The 18,950-nt window shown below is 41.8% G+C and overlaps 1 protein-coding gene across 1 annotated transcript in view; it reads left to right on the forward strand.

The window, feature by feature from the left end:
- The window catches only part of AOAH (acyloxyacyl hydrolase), an 81,643-nt gene that overhangs the window by 24,804 nt on the left and 37,889 nt on the right, over window positions 1-18,950 (forward strand). The window contains exons 6-12 of the mRNA XM_050330552.1: window positions 1,837-1,896; window positions 7,515-7,585; window positions 9,560-9,620; window positions 10,128-10,198; window positions 11,407-11,455; window positions 11,855-11,903; window positions 13,033-13,127. Coding sequence (XP_050186509.1) covers window positions 1,837-1,896; window positions 7,515-7,585; window positions 9,560-9,620; window positions 10,128-10,198; window positions 11,407-11,455; window positions 11,855-11,903; window positions 13,033-13,127 — 456 coding nt within the window. The remainder of the gene's footprint in view (window positions 1-1,836; window positions 1,897-7,514; window positions 7,586-9,559; window positions 9,621-10,127; window positions 10,199-11,406; window positions 11,456-11,854; window positions 11,904-13,032; window positions 13,128-18,950) is intronic.

Consider the following 18,950-nt stretch of genomic DNA (forward strand, 5'->3'; position numbering starts at 1 on the left):
AGAACAGTTTGTCCTCACTAACAATTTTGAGCAGAAACTAGGTGCTAACATGTTTGTTATACTCCAGATTTGCTTTTCCATTTGAAACATTGTCACAAGTCATTTATTTTTATCTCCTTTTTTTATTTTAGGGTGGTTTTTATACTGATTCTCAAACCCTACATAAGTAGTTATTCCTTCTGAAAGAGTACAAAGAAGCTGTGTTTTCAGCCTTCTTCATTCTGAATGCTGAGGGGAAGGACAGAGGGCATCACATAGCTACTGCCTCACAGATACGGCTGTTTTCAAAGGTGGCCTAATAAATGCAGAACAGCATATGGGAATTGTCATCACAAGAATATTGTCCTAAACTGAAAATGGAACAGCAGAGGGGAGCACACTGGTGTTACCCTGACCTTCCAGACTCCTGTGACTGTCTTTTCTCTTTTTTTTTTTCCCCCTAAATTAAAGTTGTGAGATCTTCCTTTCCTATGGGAAGATGTGGTTGAATTTAGAAAGTACTATTCATCAGAGTTGCTGAACTCTTGTTAAATATTTTTGACTGCATGAGCATATCTGGGGCATCTCCCCACCTCCATGACTGGGAAGAGTCCTTGTGGCAGAAGAACCAGTATGGCCTTCTGCGCTGTGATGCAAGACAAATTTCTTAAGGCTGGGGACAATGCTTAGCAGCGTGGTGCAGAAACAGCCCCTGCTTCCTCCCCATGGCTCAGCATTTAGCCAGGCAGAACCCAGGGCAGTGGACCGGGGGGGCTGCAAAAATGTGTTGATTGAGGCTTTTGCAATGGCAAAGCCTCAAGGAATGCTTTGAGAGCAGGACCACGGCAGTGTTTGGCAGTTCCTGGCCATGACAAGTAGCCATCAGTGCTCATTTGACCACAGCCTTGCAGCATCACACACGGCACATCCGTTCTCTTGCTTCCAGCAGTGCTGGACCCTGGCTGTCACCCACACTCATAGATGGTGCCCCTTGCACAAAACTTCATTTCCTCCTTTGAGGAGCATGTGTGTAAAGGGATTTGAGGTATTATTTGGGCATCACTTGCAGTTGACTTCTTGATAACCCTTGGCCTCGTGATGGCCAAACTGATGATGCCTTTCCAAGGTATTTTCTTGCAATGGTTCTTTCACTCTTCCTTTCTATGTAGATGTAAGTATCCTCAGTTTGGAGGTGCCCCAAAATACTTCTTCAGCAAAAGTTGACATGGACACAACTGAAAAATTATCTTGCCACTGTCAGCAAGAACTTACCCTCCACGTCAGGTATTTCCAGAATAAAATCCTAACCTTCCTAGATCCTAGGCAGGAGATTTTCCTTCCAAATTCTATTCCCTGCTTTGTACCTTCCTGCATGCCAGCTGTTCCCCTGCTGGGATGAACCTCAGCTGAGTGTAACACTCATCCATGCAAGAGCAAATGTTTAATCTGTGCCCTTCCACAGTGAGTCAGACTGACATTACATGCATAACCCTCTTTTAGCCACCTAATGGATGACTTGTTCTTCAGGAGGAGTGACCAGAGAAGTCTGTCCTCTGTGCTCACACAGTGCAGTCAGGATATGAATTTCGGCTGATCTGGACTTTTCCTTAGGAAATAAATGATGCCCTGGAGCAAAATAAATGAACTCCTGCAACTGGAGTTTCATAGATCGTGACTGGATAATTGATTGTTAGTCCAATAAAAAGTAACTGATGAGGAGTTTGTGGACTCATACATCATTTTTGTGCTGTGACTGATATATTAAAATAGAAAAAAAAGGTAGGAAATAAGAAGAAAAGTTGGTGGGATACTGTGAGGCTGATCTGGTTGTTTTTCATTTTGTTCTTGCTCCCCTAGGTAGGACTGAGAACTGCAATAAAAAAGGCAAGAAGAATTATGAAGACTTCCAAGGACCTGGTAAGAAGTCAATGGCATTAGGGTGTTTTACACTGTACTTGCATTTTATCATGAGTGAGTCCTTGTTTATTTTGTATGACTGTGAATCCTTCTGAACTGAATGCTGACTCACTCCTACCTGGCACAGGATCTGTTCTGTCAGCTGACACTGGGAAGAAGGAGAGGGAGAAATAGAGAAGAAATATGAAAGTATGGGGAGAGCAAAAAAAAAAACCCTAATGAAAACGCAGATTGTTTGCAGAGAAGGGATAACAATCTATGTCCATATCCATCCACGACATAAATTTATGTCTAAAATGCATGCAGCAGTCAGTGTCTCATCTGTGAGCTCCATAATTTAGCTTCACCAAGATGTTTGCTTTTACTAGCCCAACACAGGAATTTCCCACTCAGCCTTGCCCTGTGTTTTTCCTTCCTTCTTTCAAACTTCTTTCAGTGTTTATTATTGCTCCTCCTTTTTTTGTACTTCTTCCTTGACCCTTATCATCCCTGCCTTGCCCTTGTAGCTGTATGTAAATGGGTGCCTCATGAACTGAGCCACTGTCTTACAGCACAGAGAGTGCATTTTAGAGCTGTCTGAAACTCAAGCAATGGTCTGAATGTGAATTCTACATATTTTTCCTTTATTTGTGAGAGACTGCCCTTGCCTGTTAAACTTGAAAACTAGGATTTGAAATCTTTCTGCCTCTAACAGTTTTCAGATCTGTAGAAGATCTCTAAAGGGTAGCAGAGAAGGGAGGGACAGCTTTTATTCTGCTGGGTTCACTTAGGTGAGTCAGCTCAGCCATAGAGTTTACTTCCAATTGTCTTCAGGCACTTAATGCAGAGCAAATGTTTTAGCTGTTTGTGAAGAAATTATTGGTATTGCTTCTTCCTGATTCCTTACTGCGATGCTGCTCACAAAAGTGAAAACTGAGGTGCCTAATTAGCCTTTGGGCAATTGCCAAATTGCCAAGCCAGGGAAATAAACAAAGCACTGGAGAGACAGGTCTCACCTCCCACGGAACAGCAACCAGCAGGATCTTATTCATTTTCCTTCCTATTCCGTGCTGTGCTACTGATGGCCTGAGATTTCTGCTCCAATTGCGTTAAACTCCTAATCCCCTCTCCTTGGACCAAGTCTCCTCTTAACACCTGCAGCGAGACACTCTGAGTCAAGCAGGTCCTCTCTGTTAGCCAGAGAGCAGCTTCAGGCTCAGGAGTGCTGTCCCCCAGGACAGAGGACTCCTTCCCTCCCTCACAGAGGTTTCTACCCTTGGCATCTTGGGCTGCATCCCTCTCATGGCCACGTCTGGCCTTTGTAGGCAGTGCATGCCACATCCTTTCAGGCTCTCCTGGGTAGGGTGGCGTGGTTGGCATTAGTCTTTGGGTGCAACAGGCTCTCCTATATTGCCTCTACTCTCTGTATCCTCAAAGCTGCTCCATGCCCCAATACCTCTCTCAGTCTCCATCACAGCACCCTTGGCCCTTTCCTGCTCCTAGCTGCCCATTTGCCAGCAGGAAGGACAAGTAGACTGTGCCTAGAAGCAGCAAACTCATAGTTGGGTTTATCCAGTCAATGTATTTCTAAACCTCCATAGCTGCACAACACAAGATCAGCTCAAATTAAAAAAAGTATCGTGTGCTTGCTTGAGCCTCTCCTGAGGTTATTTCTAGTGTGCTCCCTGTAATGAGTCTGGGTAAACTTATTTTAAACCTGGAAAATTAAAAATAACAACATTTCTAGAGGCATTACTGTATCCCTCAATTTCCCATTCACACAGATTAAAGTTATTTTGAGATCCAGAAAAACGATACAGTGAGAAACACAAAGGAGAATCTCTAGGAGAGAGCACAGTATGGATCCTGCTTGCATAAGTCATGTATCCCAGAGTAGCAGCATGTGATGAAATAGTGAGAAAATCACCTGCCCAGACTGAATGCTGCCATATCATGGTCTGTTTACCTGCACGTGCAGATACACATGGCAGAGAGAGCTGAGGAACCCTCACTGCTTAGGAAGAGGATCCAGAAAACCCCATCTGTCATAGGACGTCACTGCATCCACATCAGCAGAGAGAGAAAAACATTCACCTGGCCTCTTTTATGCTCTGGCTCATGCTGGACCAAAACATCAAATTATATCTGTTCATTCTTCCCATATCTGCTGTTTTGGTTGCTTTTGCCCCATTGTGTGTTGAGCAAAAGCCTTCTGAAAAAGTTCTTGCAAGTTAGTTGTCCCCATTTTGGCTTGGCAGCTGTGTGGGACTCCATAAAAAAAGGCATGTGATTATGGAGGTTGGTAATGAGAATGGGAGCTCTGTCTGCATCCCAGGATTTCATATTTACGGAATTACGGAATTATGGAATTTCTGCAGATCATTGTGAGTTTGGGAAAAAGAAAAGATATTTGACTAATGTAGAGATGCAATGAAAGTGGCTACAAACCCAAGAAATTCTAATAAATGTCTCCATTCATTAAAAGGAGTCAGCCATCTGCAAGTGATTGGCTTAAACCAAACACCAACAAGCATTAGAGGCTCATTGTTATTCTTTTTAGTAAAACCAATTAAAATAATTACAGAAATGCCATTAGGGAACATTAACAGGCAATGAATAAAATATTAGTGTTATCAATCACTGTGAGCATCTCTAGTGCTAACTTTTCTTATGGGTGGAGAAGATACTAAGGGGCATCCTTGAGCAATAGTGGTGAACAAATGGTGAATAGGGTTGTGGCTGTAGCATTTAGTGAGAGCAGGCACCATGCATACAACCCTGCCATGACTGTGAGGTCCCTGCAAGTCACAGCCTGGCACTGGGAGAAGTGGGAAGCCATGGAGGGAGCCCAAAGGGAATATTCAGTGAGAGAAGAGCATAAGCTAATTTTCCTGTGTCCCACTCATGTTACACAGGGGCAAGTAGTCCATCCTCTCTCGAAAACTCATACTGCAATCATAGCTTGTCTCTGCTGGGAAGGACCCTATAGTACCTATATCACTCAAAGATTCTCTCTCTTTTTTTTTTTTTTAAACCTGTATTCCTTTATGCCTTTGAGAGTAGCCCAAGACACCACTCTCCTGTACCACCCCAAGCAGAGCTAAAGCGTTGCCTCCAGACCTCACTGTCCCACCTGCTGTGAAGATGCACAGGCTGGGGAGCCAGAGGTTGTTGTGCTCCAAAATACTGCTGCAGCAGCTCCTCAGCATTGCCCACATCAATTCCACGTCACCAACAGACAACCATTCCCACCAAAGTTAGGCAGTCTCTGGAACTGCAGGATAGTCTTTCTTTGAAACTAACAGAGACCCAGTTGGCAACAATTTTGAAATGATTAGCTGAGAAAAAAGCAGGAAAAATTTTATTCTACATACAGCAAAGGGTAGACTTAAAGTGCAGCCTGTGAGCAGACTGAAAGGAGATTTTATTTCTGTATTTATTTCTTGCAAGTCCTGTAGTTTTTCTTTCTGATGCAGTTTTGTCTCCAGGTGCTTTAACTTCAAAGGTTTTGCATCCTGTGACTTAGGCTGAAGTGAAAACATGACAACTCAGATGAAGACTGCAAATCTTAGCCTGATGGAAAGCTTTAAGAGCCTCTAGTGCTTCTGTAGGCAGGATTAGTCCTGCATGAAGGAGGTGGGAAAAGTGGTTTCTTTCCTCTTTCCAGGAAGGTGTACATGGGTTTTCAAATCTCTTTGAGAAAAGCTGGCATCCTGCTTGTGCATCTCTCACATTCTCTGCCTGCCTGACCATACACATGTACACATAGACAGAAAGCAAAAGGGAGGTCTGTGTCCCTGCCATGCTGAAGGACATAGCCCCAAGGCAGCCAGTAGCTTGAATACAGAGGTGCAGCGGGATAGGGAAGACCACATGGCAAGTGAAGTCACAGCAGCAGGACACGGTTGGTCTTTCAGCTCATGAAAGGGCCCCACTCCCTGACTGGTTTTGGCTCTCTCTCTCCTTCTTCTGTGATTGTGTTCAGGTTTCTCCTTTCACTCCACCAACACCTCCTCACCCCCAAGCCAGTGGGACTCAAGCTTTGTCATTTGAGTGTGTTGGACAGAGCTGAAGGGAATTAATTTGTGTGTTTCTTTTGGGTTTCTTGTCTCATCTCCCTGACTTTCCTCCTTTTTTTCTCCTTTGATTTCACTTTTGCATCCTTCAGAAAGTGCACTATTACAGCTCCACCTCCACTGCAGATCTCTCCTTCTGCTCCTTTTCAGTGGTAACTGAAAAAGGTACCACTCTTTTCCATCTTCATCTTGCTGCTTGGTCATTTCAGCCACCACCGCAAATGTTGGCTGCAATCTTTGTACCAGGGGCTCTATCCCCTCTTCACTACCCCAGCCCTCCTCTCCACATTGAGATCCTGATTGTGACATATTGCTGTGGCTGACCTCCTGCTCTGGGCAGCGTGATACCCATATCTCCATCACCCCTTGTTACCTGTGCAAGCAAACACCTTCCCTGGAGCTGCAAGGCAATGCCCTACACACCATGGCCCACTGGTTCCCTGCCCTGCAATGCTGCCTCAGTGTTCTCCTCTGTCACTCAGAGCTTTATACACTGGGGTTACTGCCCCTCATGGTGAGTAATAACCTTTCGTTGTCCTCTCCTGAGTTATATCCATCCTTTATCTTCAGTTTTACATTGTATTTGGTTTGCAATGTCTTTAGGGCAAGGAATACCTTACTCTTTTTTCTGCGTATATAAAGTATGTAACACAAGGCAGTTGGTCCAAGGACAGAGCTCTTAAGTGCTATGTCTATATAAATAATTACCCTTCTTTGCATAAAGTTATGATCGTGCCCATCTGCTCATCTGCTCCATATTTACACGATAAATGTATCCTTAGTGAATACAGTTAATTAGGCTGTACACCGAGTAGCCCTCTGTATTTATAGACCACTTGAGCACCCTCAGTGTTTAAAGACCACCTGAACTTACAGTGAAGCGCCATGAGTAGCGTGTTTGTGGGATTCATTGCCGATGCAGCACAATATTTCCGTTCATTAGGAAAGTCTCTTTCAGCTTCTGAAGCTTCCTGGCTGCCTGGAACATGAACTGGATTGGCTCATGGCAGTGGTCTACTAATGCTGAAAGTTTTTCCAGCAGCTTTCTTTTACAGCTTCCAGGTCTTGCCAATATAAAATATAGTTACAAGATTTCCAGGTAAAATCTCATTAAAAATTCAAAGATATTCTGTGCACGTTCTGGATTGTCCTATTTCTCCTCTCTTTGGGGTTGTTGGCCTATCCACTCCTCCCTGAGCATGTAGAAATCAACTTTATGGCTCACAATGTTTTCACACTGTGTCACATGCCATCATGTTTATCAAACATGAGAACAGTAATTTTTATCAAAGAATGAGAAAGTAAGTTTGGTACATGAGAGGAGACAGTTTCACAGGAACTTTTTATTCCTTTCTAGTTTACAGGTCTTTGAAAGCCAGAGTAATTGATTTGTCTAAATATTCTGGCATGTAGAATCCTTAATGGTGTCACTGGAGTTTTTAGATGTCTCTAGGCAAATACATGGTTTAACTCTGTAATCTACTGACACTGAATATCCCAAGGTACACTACCTCTGTGAACTAATGCACCCATCTTTTTTTTTTTATTTTTCTTCCTCTCCAGAAAAGCTTCATGGGGTTCTCAAGTATTTGTACATTTCCTCTTCTGGCTAACCTGTGTGAGAAGATTAAATAGTATGTATAAAATTTCAGTCCTTAACCACAAACAGATTATGGTACATTTGCTTCTTTCAAAAGTCATCCTTAGTTAACAAAGCTTCCCACACTTTATTTATGCTGGTTTCCTGCAGAAAACTATTGTCTTGGTAGTATAGAGGTAGGTTACACAGAGATCAGACAAGTAAGTAAGTTTCTTCCTAGGGATCCCTGTGATTTTTTCAGTACTTAAAATATTTGCTTTTTTTCAGCATGTCCCAGAGGTCAAATATGTGGCACACTCACAGATATGACATTTCCAAGAGGGAACCACCTTTCTGTTGAGATTTCCTAAGCCCAGGAGACTTTTCCATTTCATTTGTTCACCCAGTTGTGGTGCCCATGGCTCAGCATAGGAAGGCCACCAGAACCCATATAACTCTGTGAGGAGCATGAATTTAATATCAGTTGTGAAGTGCAGAAGAATCTCCAGGTGTTTAAGAAAGTCGTGTGGGTGGCAAACAAGAAAAACCATTCAAGGCAGTGCTGACTTTGAATCAGTTTCTGAGAAAGGCCAAGGACGTGAGCTGGGATATTACTCCTAAAGCATATTTGTAAATGGAATCCAATGAGTTGGAGGAAGAGTCAAGCAAATCTACATCAGTGTTATCAGCTGTATATTTGACTGAGTGAACTACCAAGACTAACTTGGCACCTATTCACCCAACTCAACTATTTCTGCTCATTTAATTGAAACTGCAAATATCAGGAGTTTATTGGGAATAGGTTGATTGACATGAACTATCTTGTAAGTGCCTTTGAAATGTTAGGCAGGACACGTAAGCTGAGTTCGAGCCCAGTGAGTTCAGACAGTGGAAGCGGGAATCAAATTGTATATCTTATGTTGAATCAAATGAGTTCAACTCTTCTGATCTCTCCCTCATGCACCCTCTCTCGCACTCTCTTTGGTTTTTTACTTTCCTCTTTCTGTATCTGCAAAAAAAATGTTTTCAATTGGACTTTTTTAGTGGTCTGGATTTGTGACAGTTCCTTGCAAATGAACCTTACTGCCAAGAAGTAGCCCAAACAGTGCATGGGAATTATTGATTACAGACACGATAAGGATAACAATCACATCCACAAGTGCGTGTCACCAGTCTCCTCTATATTTTTCCTTACCCCGATGCTTGTGGAGCTTGAGGAATCCACACCCATTGCATCTATTTGCTCCCTGAGCCAGGTTCAACATCTCTTACAAACCCAAGAGTCTGGAAAAACTTGGAAAGAAAACTTTCCAAGGAAAGATTAACTAGCATATAATTTTAAGAGTGCTGCCTGCTGGGCTAGATATGAAAGGCTGCTCAATATAGGTGAGCTAAGCAGTGTCCCATAGCCAAAGAGAAATACCATGCTTGGGCAGCACCATGTGAAAGCAATCACATGCCCAAGCTAGAAAGGAAGGGGCACAGGGCTGACACCATCATTTTAACACCTGTTTAATGCTGCTAAAACCTGTAGGATTACTGGAAACAAAAGTCACAATGAAAAAGAAAAAGATGTAATTAGGCAGTTAGTCTCCATCAGCATGAGACCCATTCTGCAAATCTTTCTCAGGGAGAAGGACCTCCATTAGCATTTCATATCTGAGAGGTTTGCAAGGTCTGCAAGGATTGAGTGTAGTATTTATTTCCAAAAAAATTTATAGTCACTTTTACCATAGATTTGGTGTCCTAGTTTGTTTTAGAGACCGCAGGTTTGACATTGCAGCTATACAGGATTCCATCAGCTTCACCTCCAGAGCTCAGTCAGCAGATATTGAAAGAAATCAGAATTTGTTCTTTTGGACAGGATCATTTTGCTGAAGTACAAGCACAGAGCTAAAACAGAATATGGAGCAGTGAATGACATGCCAGTTATTATCTATTCTGTATTCTGCTTCACTGTGTTTTTTACCTTCTGAATAGGTTCCCTTCCATATGTTAACACTATGATTGTTGTTTTTGTTTTTTACAGTGTTATAAGAAATAAACTGCCTTTTGAAGATTTTGATGGAGATAAATTTAGTACTTTCCCAGTAAGCAAAGCCTTTCCTTTGGTACACTAATCCCTTGATAATGTGGATGTCTATGGGATTCCTCCTACTTTCTGCAATGCTTTATCCATTCATGTGAAAATAGGTATAGGAATGAAGTGAATGGAGGGGATTTTATCACAAAATGTGGAGATTTTTCTTGGATGAAAAAGCAATCATTCATTTATGCCACCTGGGGAGATGCACACATAAAGCTGTGCTCCCTGCAGAAGCAAATTGCTCTGCTGCTGAGTGGTTTGTTTACTGAATTAATAAGAGGTGAAGCAAAGTCATACTAAAAAAAAAAAAAAAGTTGCCAACTTGTCTTGTTTCTGCATCAAAGCATGCAAGGTGTCATTTATTAAAGCTTAGCAAAGGGACTCTGGAATACAACCTGTTTAGTGGGTTTTATTCTTACACCTTGAGTTAGATTCTCATTTTAGATATTTTAAATTAAAACTGCAAGACTAATAATGACTGTCCTATCTGTGTGCTTCTCCTGACCTTCAGACACTGAGGGGGTATCACTGGCGAGGCAGAGACTGCAATGACAAAAACACCACTGTGTACCCTGGCAGACGGTAAAGCTTTTAATTATTTTAAAGGCTTCATAATGATTGTGACTTCATGAAGAATGAGCTCCAGATTTTATTTTGGCCATACTCTATGATAGCACGTCGTTGTTTGTTGCTTAATTTCACTGTGATAGAGACGAGGGGATGATCAAGATCAGGGGCGGGACGTGTTTGCAGGGGTAGTGCACAGGTTTCTTTCCTTTCTCTGAAGTGTCTGCAGCCAAAGTTGGTCAGACACACCAAATGTGGGGAGGGAAACCATGCTGCGGAGGCTTTCAAACCTTAATCCACTTGAGCTAACGCAGGCTGTGCCTATTTTAGGGAGCAGCAGGGTGGGAGTGCAAAACAGTGGTGCTCGTGGCTGGCTGCTGACCTCCAGCATCCAATCCTCGTGGTATGTTGGTGGAAATGTAGGGCTAAATATGTACCCTTCTAAGTGAGTACCTTCTGGATGCACACCTCCCAGCTGCCTGAGCACGGACTTTCATGCACACCTGGAACAGGGAGCACAGCCAGTCTTATTGGTCTGGCCTTCTCCCTTGCTTTTGTTATTTAACCTTTTCAAAAAGAGAGCTCTCTTCTACCACGGTTTTGCTAAGAAGTTGTTGACCGGGACTGGTTTTATAGACTAGACATTAACCAGTTTGTGATTAGATAAACTGAGATTAAGGGTATGGCCTTGGAAGAATCATGTGCCGTCATCCTGGGCAGCACACCTACATCAGCAGAAATGGGCTAACAGAGACCTGGATAGACGGGTATTCAGAGACTGAACAGATGAAGTTTTCCTACAAGAGAGGCCTGCACTAATCATACTGTGTTATGGGCCAGAGCAAATCCTCATTACCCTGCACTGAATTTGGAGTGAGGGGCTTGGTGGATTTCAGTGAACACTTAAAAGGGCAGGGAAAAAGGCCTGTCTTTTCCAAAAATCACCCCCACTCACTTCAGCTAAGTGCATATACAGCCTGAAAGGGTAAGTTTCATTCAGCAACTTCCAGGATTAACTTTAAATTAATATTGCATTTTGTTGGGAAAAATTGCCTCTTCTGGATTCAAAGGAGGAAAACCCCCACCCTTCCATGCAGAAAGGAATTTCTAATTACTTCTTATTCTTTATAGCAAAAAAATGACACTAAGGATCCAATTTCCTTAAAAACCCCTTTTGCTTTATTGTCTGTAACACTGCTTATCCTTTTGTAACTCTGTTTTAGTCCTGATAACTGGGATGTGAAAAGTGACTCTAACTGCAATGGCATATGGGTAAGTTGCACCTTCTTGATTGCTGCCTCTCTTTTTTCCTCCTTTTGAATTAGTCTGCAAATGTTTCTTTTCTATTTATTTTGGTTTATTAACTGATTTGGATTACTCTTATTTATTTGCTGCCTTTGATATTTCAAATAATAGAACCATTTATTAAAAACTAAGCAAACAGGAGAAGCAGTTATGAGTGAAGTTTGTTTATTGATGCTTATGATTATTTAAATTATGGTTATTATAATTAATTTAAATGTACATATTAAAATAATATAATGGAAAGCATCATTATTATGATGCAGTGCTTCCTACAGGCAAGCATTCAAGAACTAAATTCTCAGCCTCTGTTTTGCACTGCCATTCTTGAGGTGCTAGATAGCTACTATCATCTCTCCCCTCCAACAGGGTGTGGATCCAAAAGATGGAATTCCCTATGAGGAGAAATTCTGCAAAGGTAAATCTTTAGCGTTAATACAATAAACAATGTCATTGACAATGCAGGGGAAAGGCATTTCAACAAGCTTTACAATGTCATGAGAAAGGCAAAATGGCAAAATTGTTGTTTTTTCCTTATCCTGAGCATGAGCAAAGAAGAAATGTGAAAACACCAGCTGCTGGTAATCTCCTGTTAAAAGTCATCTCAGTTACAAAGTTGAATACATAGATCAGGGACAGCAGCAAACAGTTATCCCCTCTGCGTCTTCTGCGGAGCCTGAAGCCTAACCCAAACGGATGGCCTTGGGATTTAGGGGAGCATTTTAACATCAGCATTTGTCCAGTTTGACTCGTTGCCATAAATACATGTTGATCCTTTTCTGGAGAAGGACTTACAGGGGTGAAGTGATGACATGAACTGATCTCCAAAAGAGGTGAAGTGATGGCATCAGATGATCTCCCCAACTGCGAGGTGGGTTTGGGTGCCTCTGTGTACACCACACAAATAACAACCTCACAAAACAGCCCTGACTGCAGTTGCCACGCACCTCACCTTACATTTAAATCAGTATCCTGGGAATGAACCATTGCCTGGCAAGACTTCTCAATATTTTTAGATGAAAGGCAATCTACAAATGCTAAGTAGCATTAATTATAAACCAGACAGATTGTTCTAACAGAAATACTCGTACGAGTAGCACATCCACCACCCAGTTCTGTTATAAGGAGCTTTGAGCAATTTTCTGAGTAATCCGATTTCCCTAAATGTTTAAGTACTTTTTAATGCATACTCTATGGATAGTTAAAATAAACATTGGCTGCACAGCAAAACCTCTGCTGAAATAACATGCAATTTGAATATAACTAGGATTTTTTCTGATTAGCAAGACCTCTTCCTGTTTTTCATGCCCAGTTCCCAGTTGTTTCTCTAGGATTGGTGGCAAATGCCTGCTAGACATTTTTTGCTGCAGATGGAGTGAAAATCCTCTTTCAGGGTCTGAACGTTTAAGCCTCATGAAGAGCGGTATAGCCAGTCACCCTGTGACTCCCTCAGCTGCCACGGCTGTTCCTCTTTAAGCATTGCTTTCCATGCTCAGTTTTTCAGTTTGCTCTTTCTGCTCATGTGACTAACCAAAGGCATTGATTAGGTGCAGGCTCACGAGGGGTTGTGCTGTTGGGAGACTCGGCCGGCGCTCACTTCCACATCCCTCCCGAGTGGATGACCGTCACGGAGATGTCAGCGGTGAGGAATCACATTCAGGTTGCCAAAAACACTGCTCCACTGGTTGCCATTTGCTTTCTCCTCTGTGCTACAGGTTGCCAATGGGAAACAAGTGCAAAATGCTTCATTGCACTGGAATTTACAGTTATGGTTTCACGTGTATCCGTCCCCTCCTGCATCTGCTCTTACGAAGATAAAAAAGCAGCCCTGTGCTACTGCTGCTCCTCCGACATCTGTGCAATTGGGTCAGGGAAGAATTTGGCTGCAGTGGCCCCGTGCTGTGCCAGAAACACAAACCAGGACATCTGGCTTTCCACGCACGTGCCTGCGGCTCAAGGAGACCTGTGCTGTCTGTGAGATCAGTCCTGCCATTAGCAGGCTTGTCGGTATGGCTCCTTGCTGTGTGAGTGTTGCAGAAGTGACCCTGCTGACAGTCTGGGAACTTTTGTTTTAGGCATCTGGCTTTGAAATGACGTGCCCTGGGTTGTTTTCCCTCATCTGTGGCATATATGAAATAGGTCTGTTAACTCCAGTGTTCAGGCTTTGAGGCTTGTTGAACAAATACATCTGCAGCTATTTGAGGGTCATCCAAGGATTTATAATAGACTTGCCCTTAAGGGAAGAGTTTCTGTGACCGTAAAAGATCACTGACACACTGATGTCTATCTTTGGGTAGTATCCCAGCATTTCCCATTTTCAAACAACAACAAAATGCAGCTGACTGTGAATTATGCTGAGCCTGGTCTGTTGCAGTTCACTGGCATATAATGAAATAATTGAGAGGAAAGGATCATTCCAGCAAACTGCAATTGTGGGGTGGAGATAAAAGTGCAGGTGTGCTCCTGGCCTTCACTGTTGTTTCCTATCCCAAAATATTGTCACTCCCTAGTCAGGGAGGACTGTGCCTTGTCCTTCTCTGCACAAGGGTCTGCTGTACCGGGGTGATCGGATAGATCATCACTGCCCACCTTTCCTGGTGAAAACCTGCTACTCCTCCACTGGCCTCTGTAGAAGGGTATGGATATTTTCTGGAGAACAATTCTTATTCCAAAATGTTGGTAGTTACAGTGCTGTGGGAGGTCTGAGAGTTTCACGTATTTTTTTCACTTTTGATCTCAGGGCTGATTTAAATGTTGCAGATTAAGAGTTGTTTTTTTCTGTTAAATGCTTATAAGTAACTATTAGACAAATGACACTGATGACAGAGCTGATGAGGAACATAATAAATTAGAACTAATGATAACTGAGATTATCTCGTCTAATGAAGATGATAATAATACTGATGGTGATGATGATTCTGGAAGTAATGCTGGCAGCAGAGCCATGTAGGCAAGAAGACTTTTAGACTATGTGAGCATTATATTATCACTGTAATGAAAATTTAGAAAGCATTTCTCTTGCTTGAAGCTTGCTGGTCCGCTAGCTGGATGGGTCAAGGGCTGTTAATGGCATGCCGAGGTAGAAGCTTCAAGGCTGGGAGCTGGAGTGTAGATTACAAAGTGAGTTTTGGTGGCTCCTTGTTATTGTCTGATGGGTGTAGAACAATTTGCATGGGAAAGGAACTCGTGCTCTCTGTGTAAGGCCCAAAAAATATACACTTCCAGTAATCAGCTCCATCTGACCAGAGTGTGGGAAAAGTGGAGGACTGGTTGGAAAAGGAGAAGTGGATTACTTTCCTTTGCAGAAAGGGTGCCTCCAGGTTAGAGCTAGTGCCCTGCACTGGGGCAGGGAGGGCTAAGAGAGATGTGTTCCCTCACTGGTCTTTTGTAGTCACTCCACTGACAGCATATAAAATAAAAGGAAGTTAACACATCACTGGAATTGGAGAAGGTAAATACAGTGTATGAGTAGAGTAAAAAAAGAAGCCTGGATTTCACATGCAGACCCAGTGCTGCCTTGAGCCAGTCCCACATGTCTCTTGTGGTATATGTTCTGAGTCCAGTAAGAAAGGGATGCATTAAAATACCACTTACTGGAGCTAGTAGAGAAAGGTGAAGGAGGATGGTATAGATATCCTTGTGTACCTTCAGAGGCTGGGTACCCTGAGGGGGGCAGTGTGAAACAGACCTCTGACGTGGGTATGACACAGTATACTTACTGGTAGCATAGAGGAACTTGGGAAAGTCAGTTACAGCTACCCAGGGCAAAGCAAGGCTGACTTAATCCCCTTTCAGGAGATGCAGCCCTCCTACAGCTGGCTGAGCTCTACAGCAGTGCACTGCACAGCCACCATGGTGTATGTGGTACAGAGGGTCTGGGGTAGGAAGGAAGAGATTCTTTTCTAGGACTATTTGCAAGCTTTCCTCCCAATCTGGCAAAAATGCAGCAGTTAAATATTAGTGCAGAGATACAGAGAGCTCAGTCATATTAAGAAACTATTACCTGTGATTAAACTCTAGCAGAAGTAAAATGTTATTTAATTTGGAGCTCACCTTGGATAAGAAAGTTGACACTTGAGCACAAAAGTGCTAGCAAAAACATTTCGGAGCTAATTCAGACTTTATCACTGCCTCTTCCTCTTGCCTGTTGTCTCTGTCTTGCTTTCTCTGTCTAGAATGTCAATAGCAGCAATTCAACTGCCTTGGGGTTGTGAACGTGCAATACTGTCGTCTCTTGATGTGTTGTATTAAATGCCACTGGCAAATGTAGGTTTAATTAACAAATTAACTGGCTTCAATGCTTTTTCAATGAAAAGCTTTCCTCAAGGAGATTTTCTAAGCACATCCAGGGATGGGTTTGTGACCATAGACAATGCAGAGAGTCTGTGTACTAATCTCACAGAAAATATCTTTAACTTGAGATCATAGAAAGAATATGAAGTTAGGGCTTGGAGAAGAAAGGAGAAGACACCAGCTTTGTGCGCCTGTTGTTCCCCTGTACTGTCAAACCCAAGACATTCACTTTGATTCTGTCCAAATTTCTTTGATAATACACATAAAAATATTAGTTTACCAAATGGTTATATCTACAGTCAATACTATAGTCAGTTCAAAGCTTTAATTTCCATTTCAATAGAATCTTAAACCTCTTCGTGGAATTCCAAATAGGGCTTCCTCACCCCTGCCCTGTACATGTTTTTTTTGTTATGTGTACAGGGAAAAGGTTGTGCGCCTGTTAATTCAGATTTATTAAGTGTACTCTTTCATTACTTTAATGTTTTTCTATATTATTACATATCCGTTTTATATGCTTTATACATTTCACATATTTCTTATTTATATTTATCCTTTTACATTTTTACATATACAAGTGTTTACATATACAAGTATAAAGTGAAATTTACACTTGGTAACAATGCTGTGGCCCCATCTGTTAATCAACACCACATCAGTGGCAGCTGTGAATTCCAGTTTTAAAGCTAATTACGTGCAGAAATAATTTTTCAGAAGAGATGCTGAAAATTTCATTAAGAGGCTCTGCAGAATGGTGGTTTTCCCCGATTATGCTGCACGAGTCTACCGTGCAAAGGACTAGTTTTGATGAGTAAGGGAAGAAAGAGAATGTGAATGAGAAATTTCCTCACTGAAGCAGGCTCAGGATGTTGTTTGGGTAGCTGGATGATTAACACAGGAGTGATGAGATGAGCATTTGGGCTGAATGAGCTTTGGAATTCGTATGCCCATGCCACTGAATTGAAGAGCATTGTTGGGAAGACGTTGTATACTGGATTTTGGACTTCCTGGTCTAATTAGGAATTTACTGCCTTCCTAGCAATGGCCTCTCAGGGTAATGACCCCCAGTGTAATCCAGTGCAGAGGGCAAGCTTTAGTTATATGTCCCATGTCATGGAATGCATCAGGTTGCATCATTCACTTTTCCCATACCAAGTCCTCTGGCGCCTTCCTGGTCTTTCTGTTTTCTTTCGCCTGACCAAATGTGGAGACCTGAATCATGTTCCTACATCCACCAAGGAGGCTGGTTTGAGGGGGGGAAACACAACGATGCAGCTACAGGCACCCATTTTGTCTTTCACCAAGCTTAAGCATGCATTATATCAGAGTGGGGAGTTGTGTTTATATTTCCATATATTTATATGGAAATATCAGTGATATTTCCAAAGCCTTTAACTAGGAGCCAGGCACATATGCAGTTATCATACCTCTCAGAGGACGTTCGTCCCACAAAGAGCATATGGAGACATTACTCGGTGTGGAAAATATCCATTATAAGGTGGACACATCTTTGGAAGCTGTAGCTCAGGCATGTTATTTCCCCAGTTAAAACAAACAAACAAACCAAGAAACCCAACAAAAGTACTTCCTCACCCTTCTCTATGTAGCACTAGGGAAAGTCACAGGTACCTTACAGGAAGAGAATTATACAGCTGTAAGAAGGGGGATGAGTCAACTTTATTTTGGCTTTCTGCGTGTCAATAGCTTCTGGGTTTGCCAGACTTAAAAGGTTCAACAAGAACTGAGCTGAATGTTCATTCCTTTGACCTGAAAATTTGTACACTAAAAAATGACGTGTAATGCAGTAGACACGCACTTTATGAGGTTTAGTAAAGCAGAAGAAATACCGGTGAGGTTTTTTTGGAGGTGGATGGTTTCTGTGGAAAGCTAATATTGAAAACACTGGTGTGTCTAGCAATGGATATTGTGCTCCTGCTGCTCTGTCCATCTGCTTGCAATTGACTTCCAAATAGCTACTAAATGCAGCATTTTTCTGTTATAGGTTTGGAATAGAAACAACTTTTATTTCTCATTTTAGAGACAATTTTATTTTGCGATAAAACCACTATATATTTATAAATGTGCTGGAAGTAATACCCTTTCTAGAAAGAGGAATTTTAAAACTGTTGGATCTCTGTTTCATGCTGAATAAAGAGAAAAATAAATCCTGCATTTATCCGCAGTCCAGTGAATATCTATTTGCCCAAAAACTCAGGGGTTCTCAGGTTTCATTAAAGTAACTGTTTCGTAGTATTTACTATTATATTTATATATTTATTATAGGAAGTATTTACTTCCTATTAGCAGAATTCATAATTTCTTTAAATATGGATTCAGGATGTCTTGAATCCTTGTTCCACTGAAACAAGGAAAAACAAGAGTTTGGCATGTGAAATTCTTATTAAAAACATTGTCTAGCTTCCCTTTAAATCCAATGAAATGCAGGCAAGTTTCTCCCAGATAGTATTGTGATGACTACGATGCCACATTTTGTGAGAAATAAGGTAATAATTTTGCTAATTTCAAACCTCTGCCCCTTGTAGCTTTACAGAATAGAAATACTATTTGTGCTTTTAAAAAAATATATTGTGCTTTTCTCATGAGGGTTAAGGTTTGCTTATTTGTATATTCAGAATAAGAAAGTTGTCTGTGGTACTTAATACTTTCACAAGGACTTGAACAATATTAAGGGATGTTTCAAAGATTTCAGAATTTCCAGGACTGACATTTCTACAAACTTCTATAAGTGTGAAGTTTCTAGTGCCCTTTTGTGTTCTGATTTTGAAAATCCCTTGCCATAGCAACCCTAACCTTCTTCTGTTTAAGCACAGCTTGGCGTTTGTGCCTTTAGCATCAACCATGGCTTTGGCTGCCCCATATTTCAAGGCAGGACACATCTAGGATGTGAGGATATTCATTGAAATGAGACCCATCTAGAGCATTTGAGGCTAAAATATGGCATTTGAAGCTAGGCTGGAATAACTTTCCACTGATTCTCTGCTAAAATCTGATGCGTAGGCTGAAGTAGGTTTCTCAGCCAGAATAGTCTAGAGAATGATATTTAGACAAGTCTGCGCTCAAAAGAGTTTTATGCTAAAGGTCAACATAGTTTAACCTCCAGAGTAGGACACATTTGCATCTGAGACTAAGAGAAACACAGTCTGTTAGACTG

The sequence above is a fragment of the Myiozetetes cayanensis genome, unplaced genomic scaffold (assembly GCF_022539395.1).
Source record: "Myiozetetes cayanensis isolate MyiCay16 unplaced genomic scaffold, myiCay2020 scf1, whole genome shotgun sequence".
Lineage (NCBI taxonomy): Eukaryota > Metazoa > Chordata > Aves > Passeriformes > Tyrannidae > Myiozetetes > Myiozetetes cayanensis.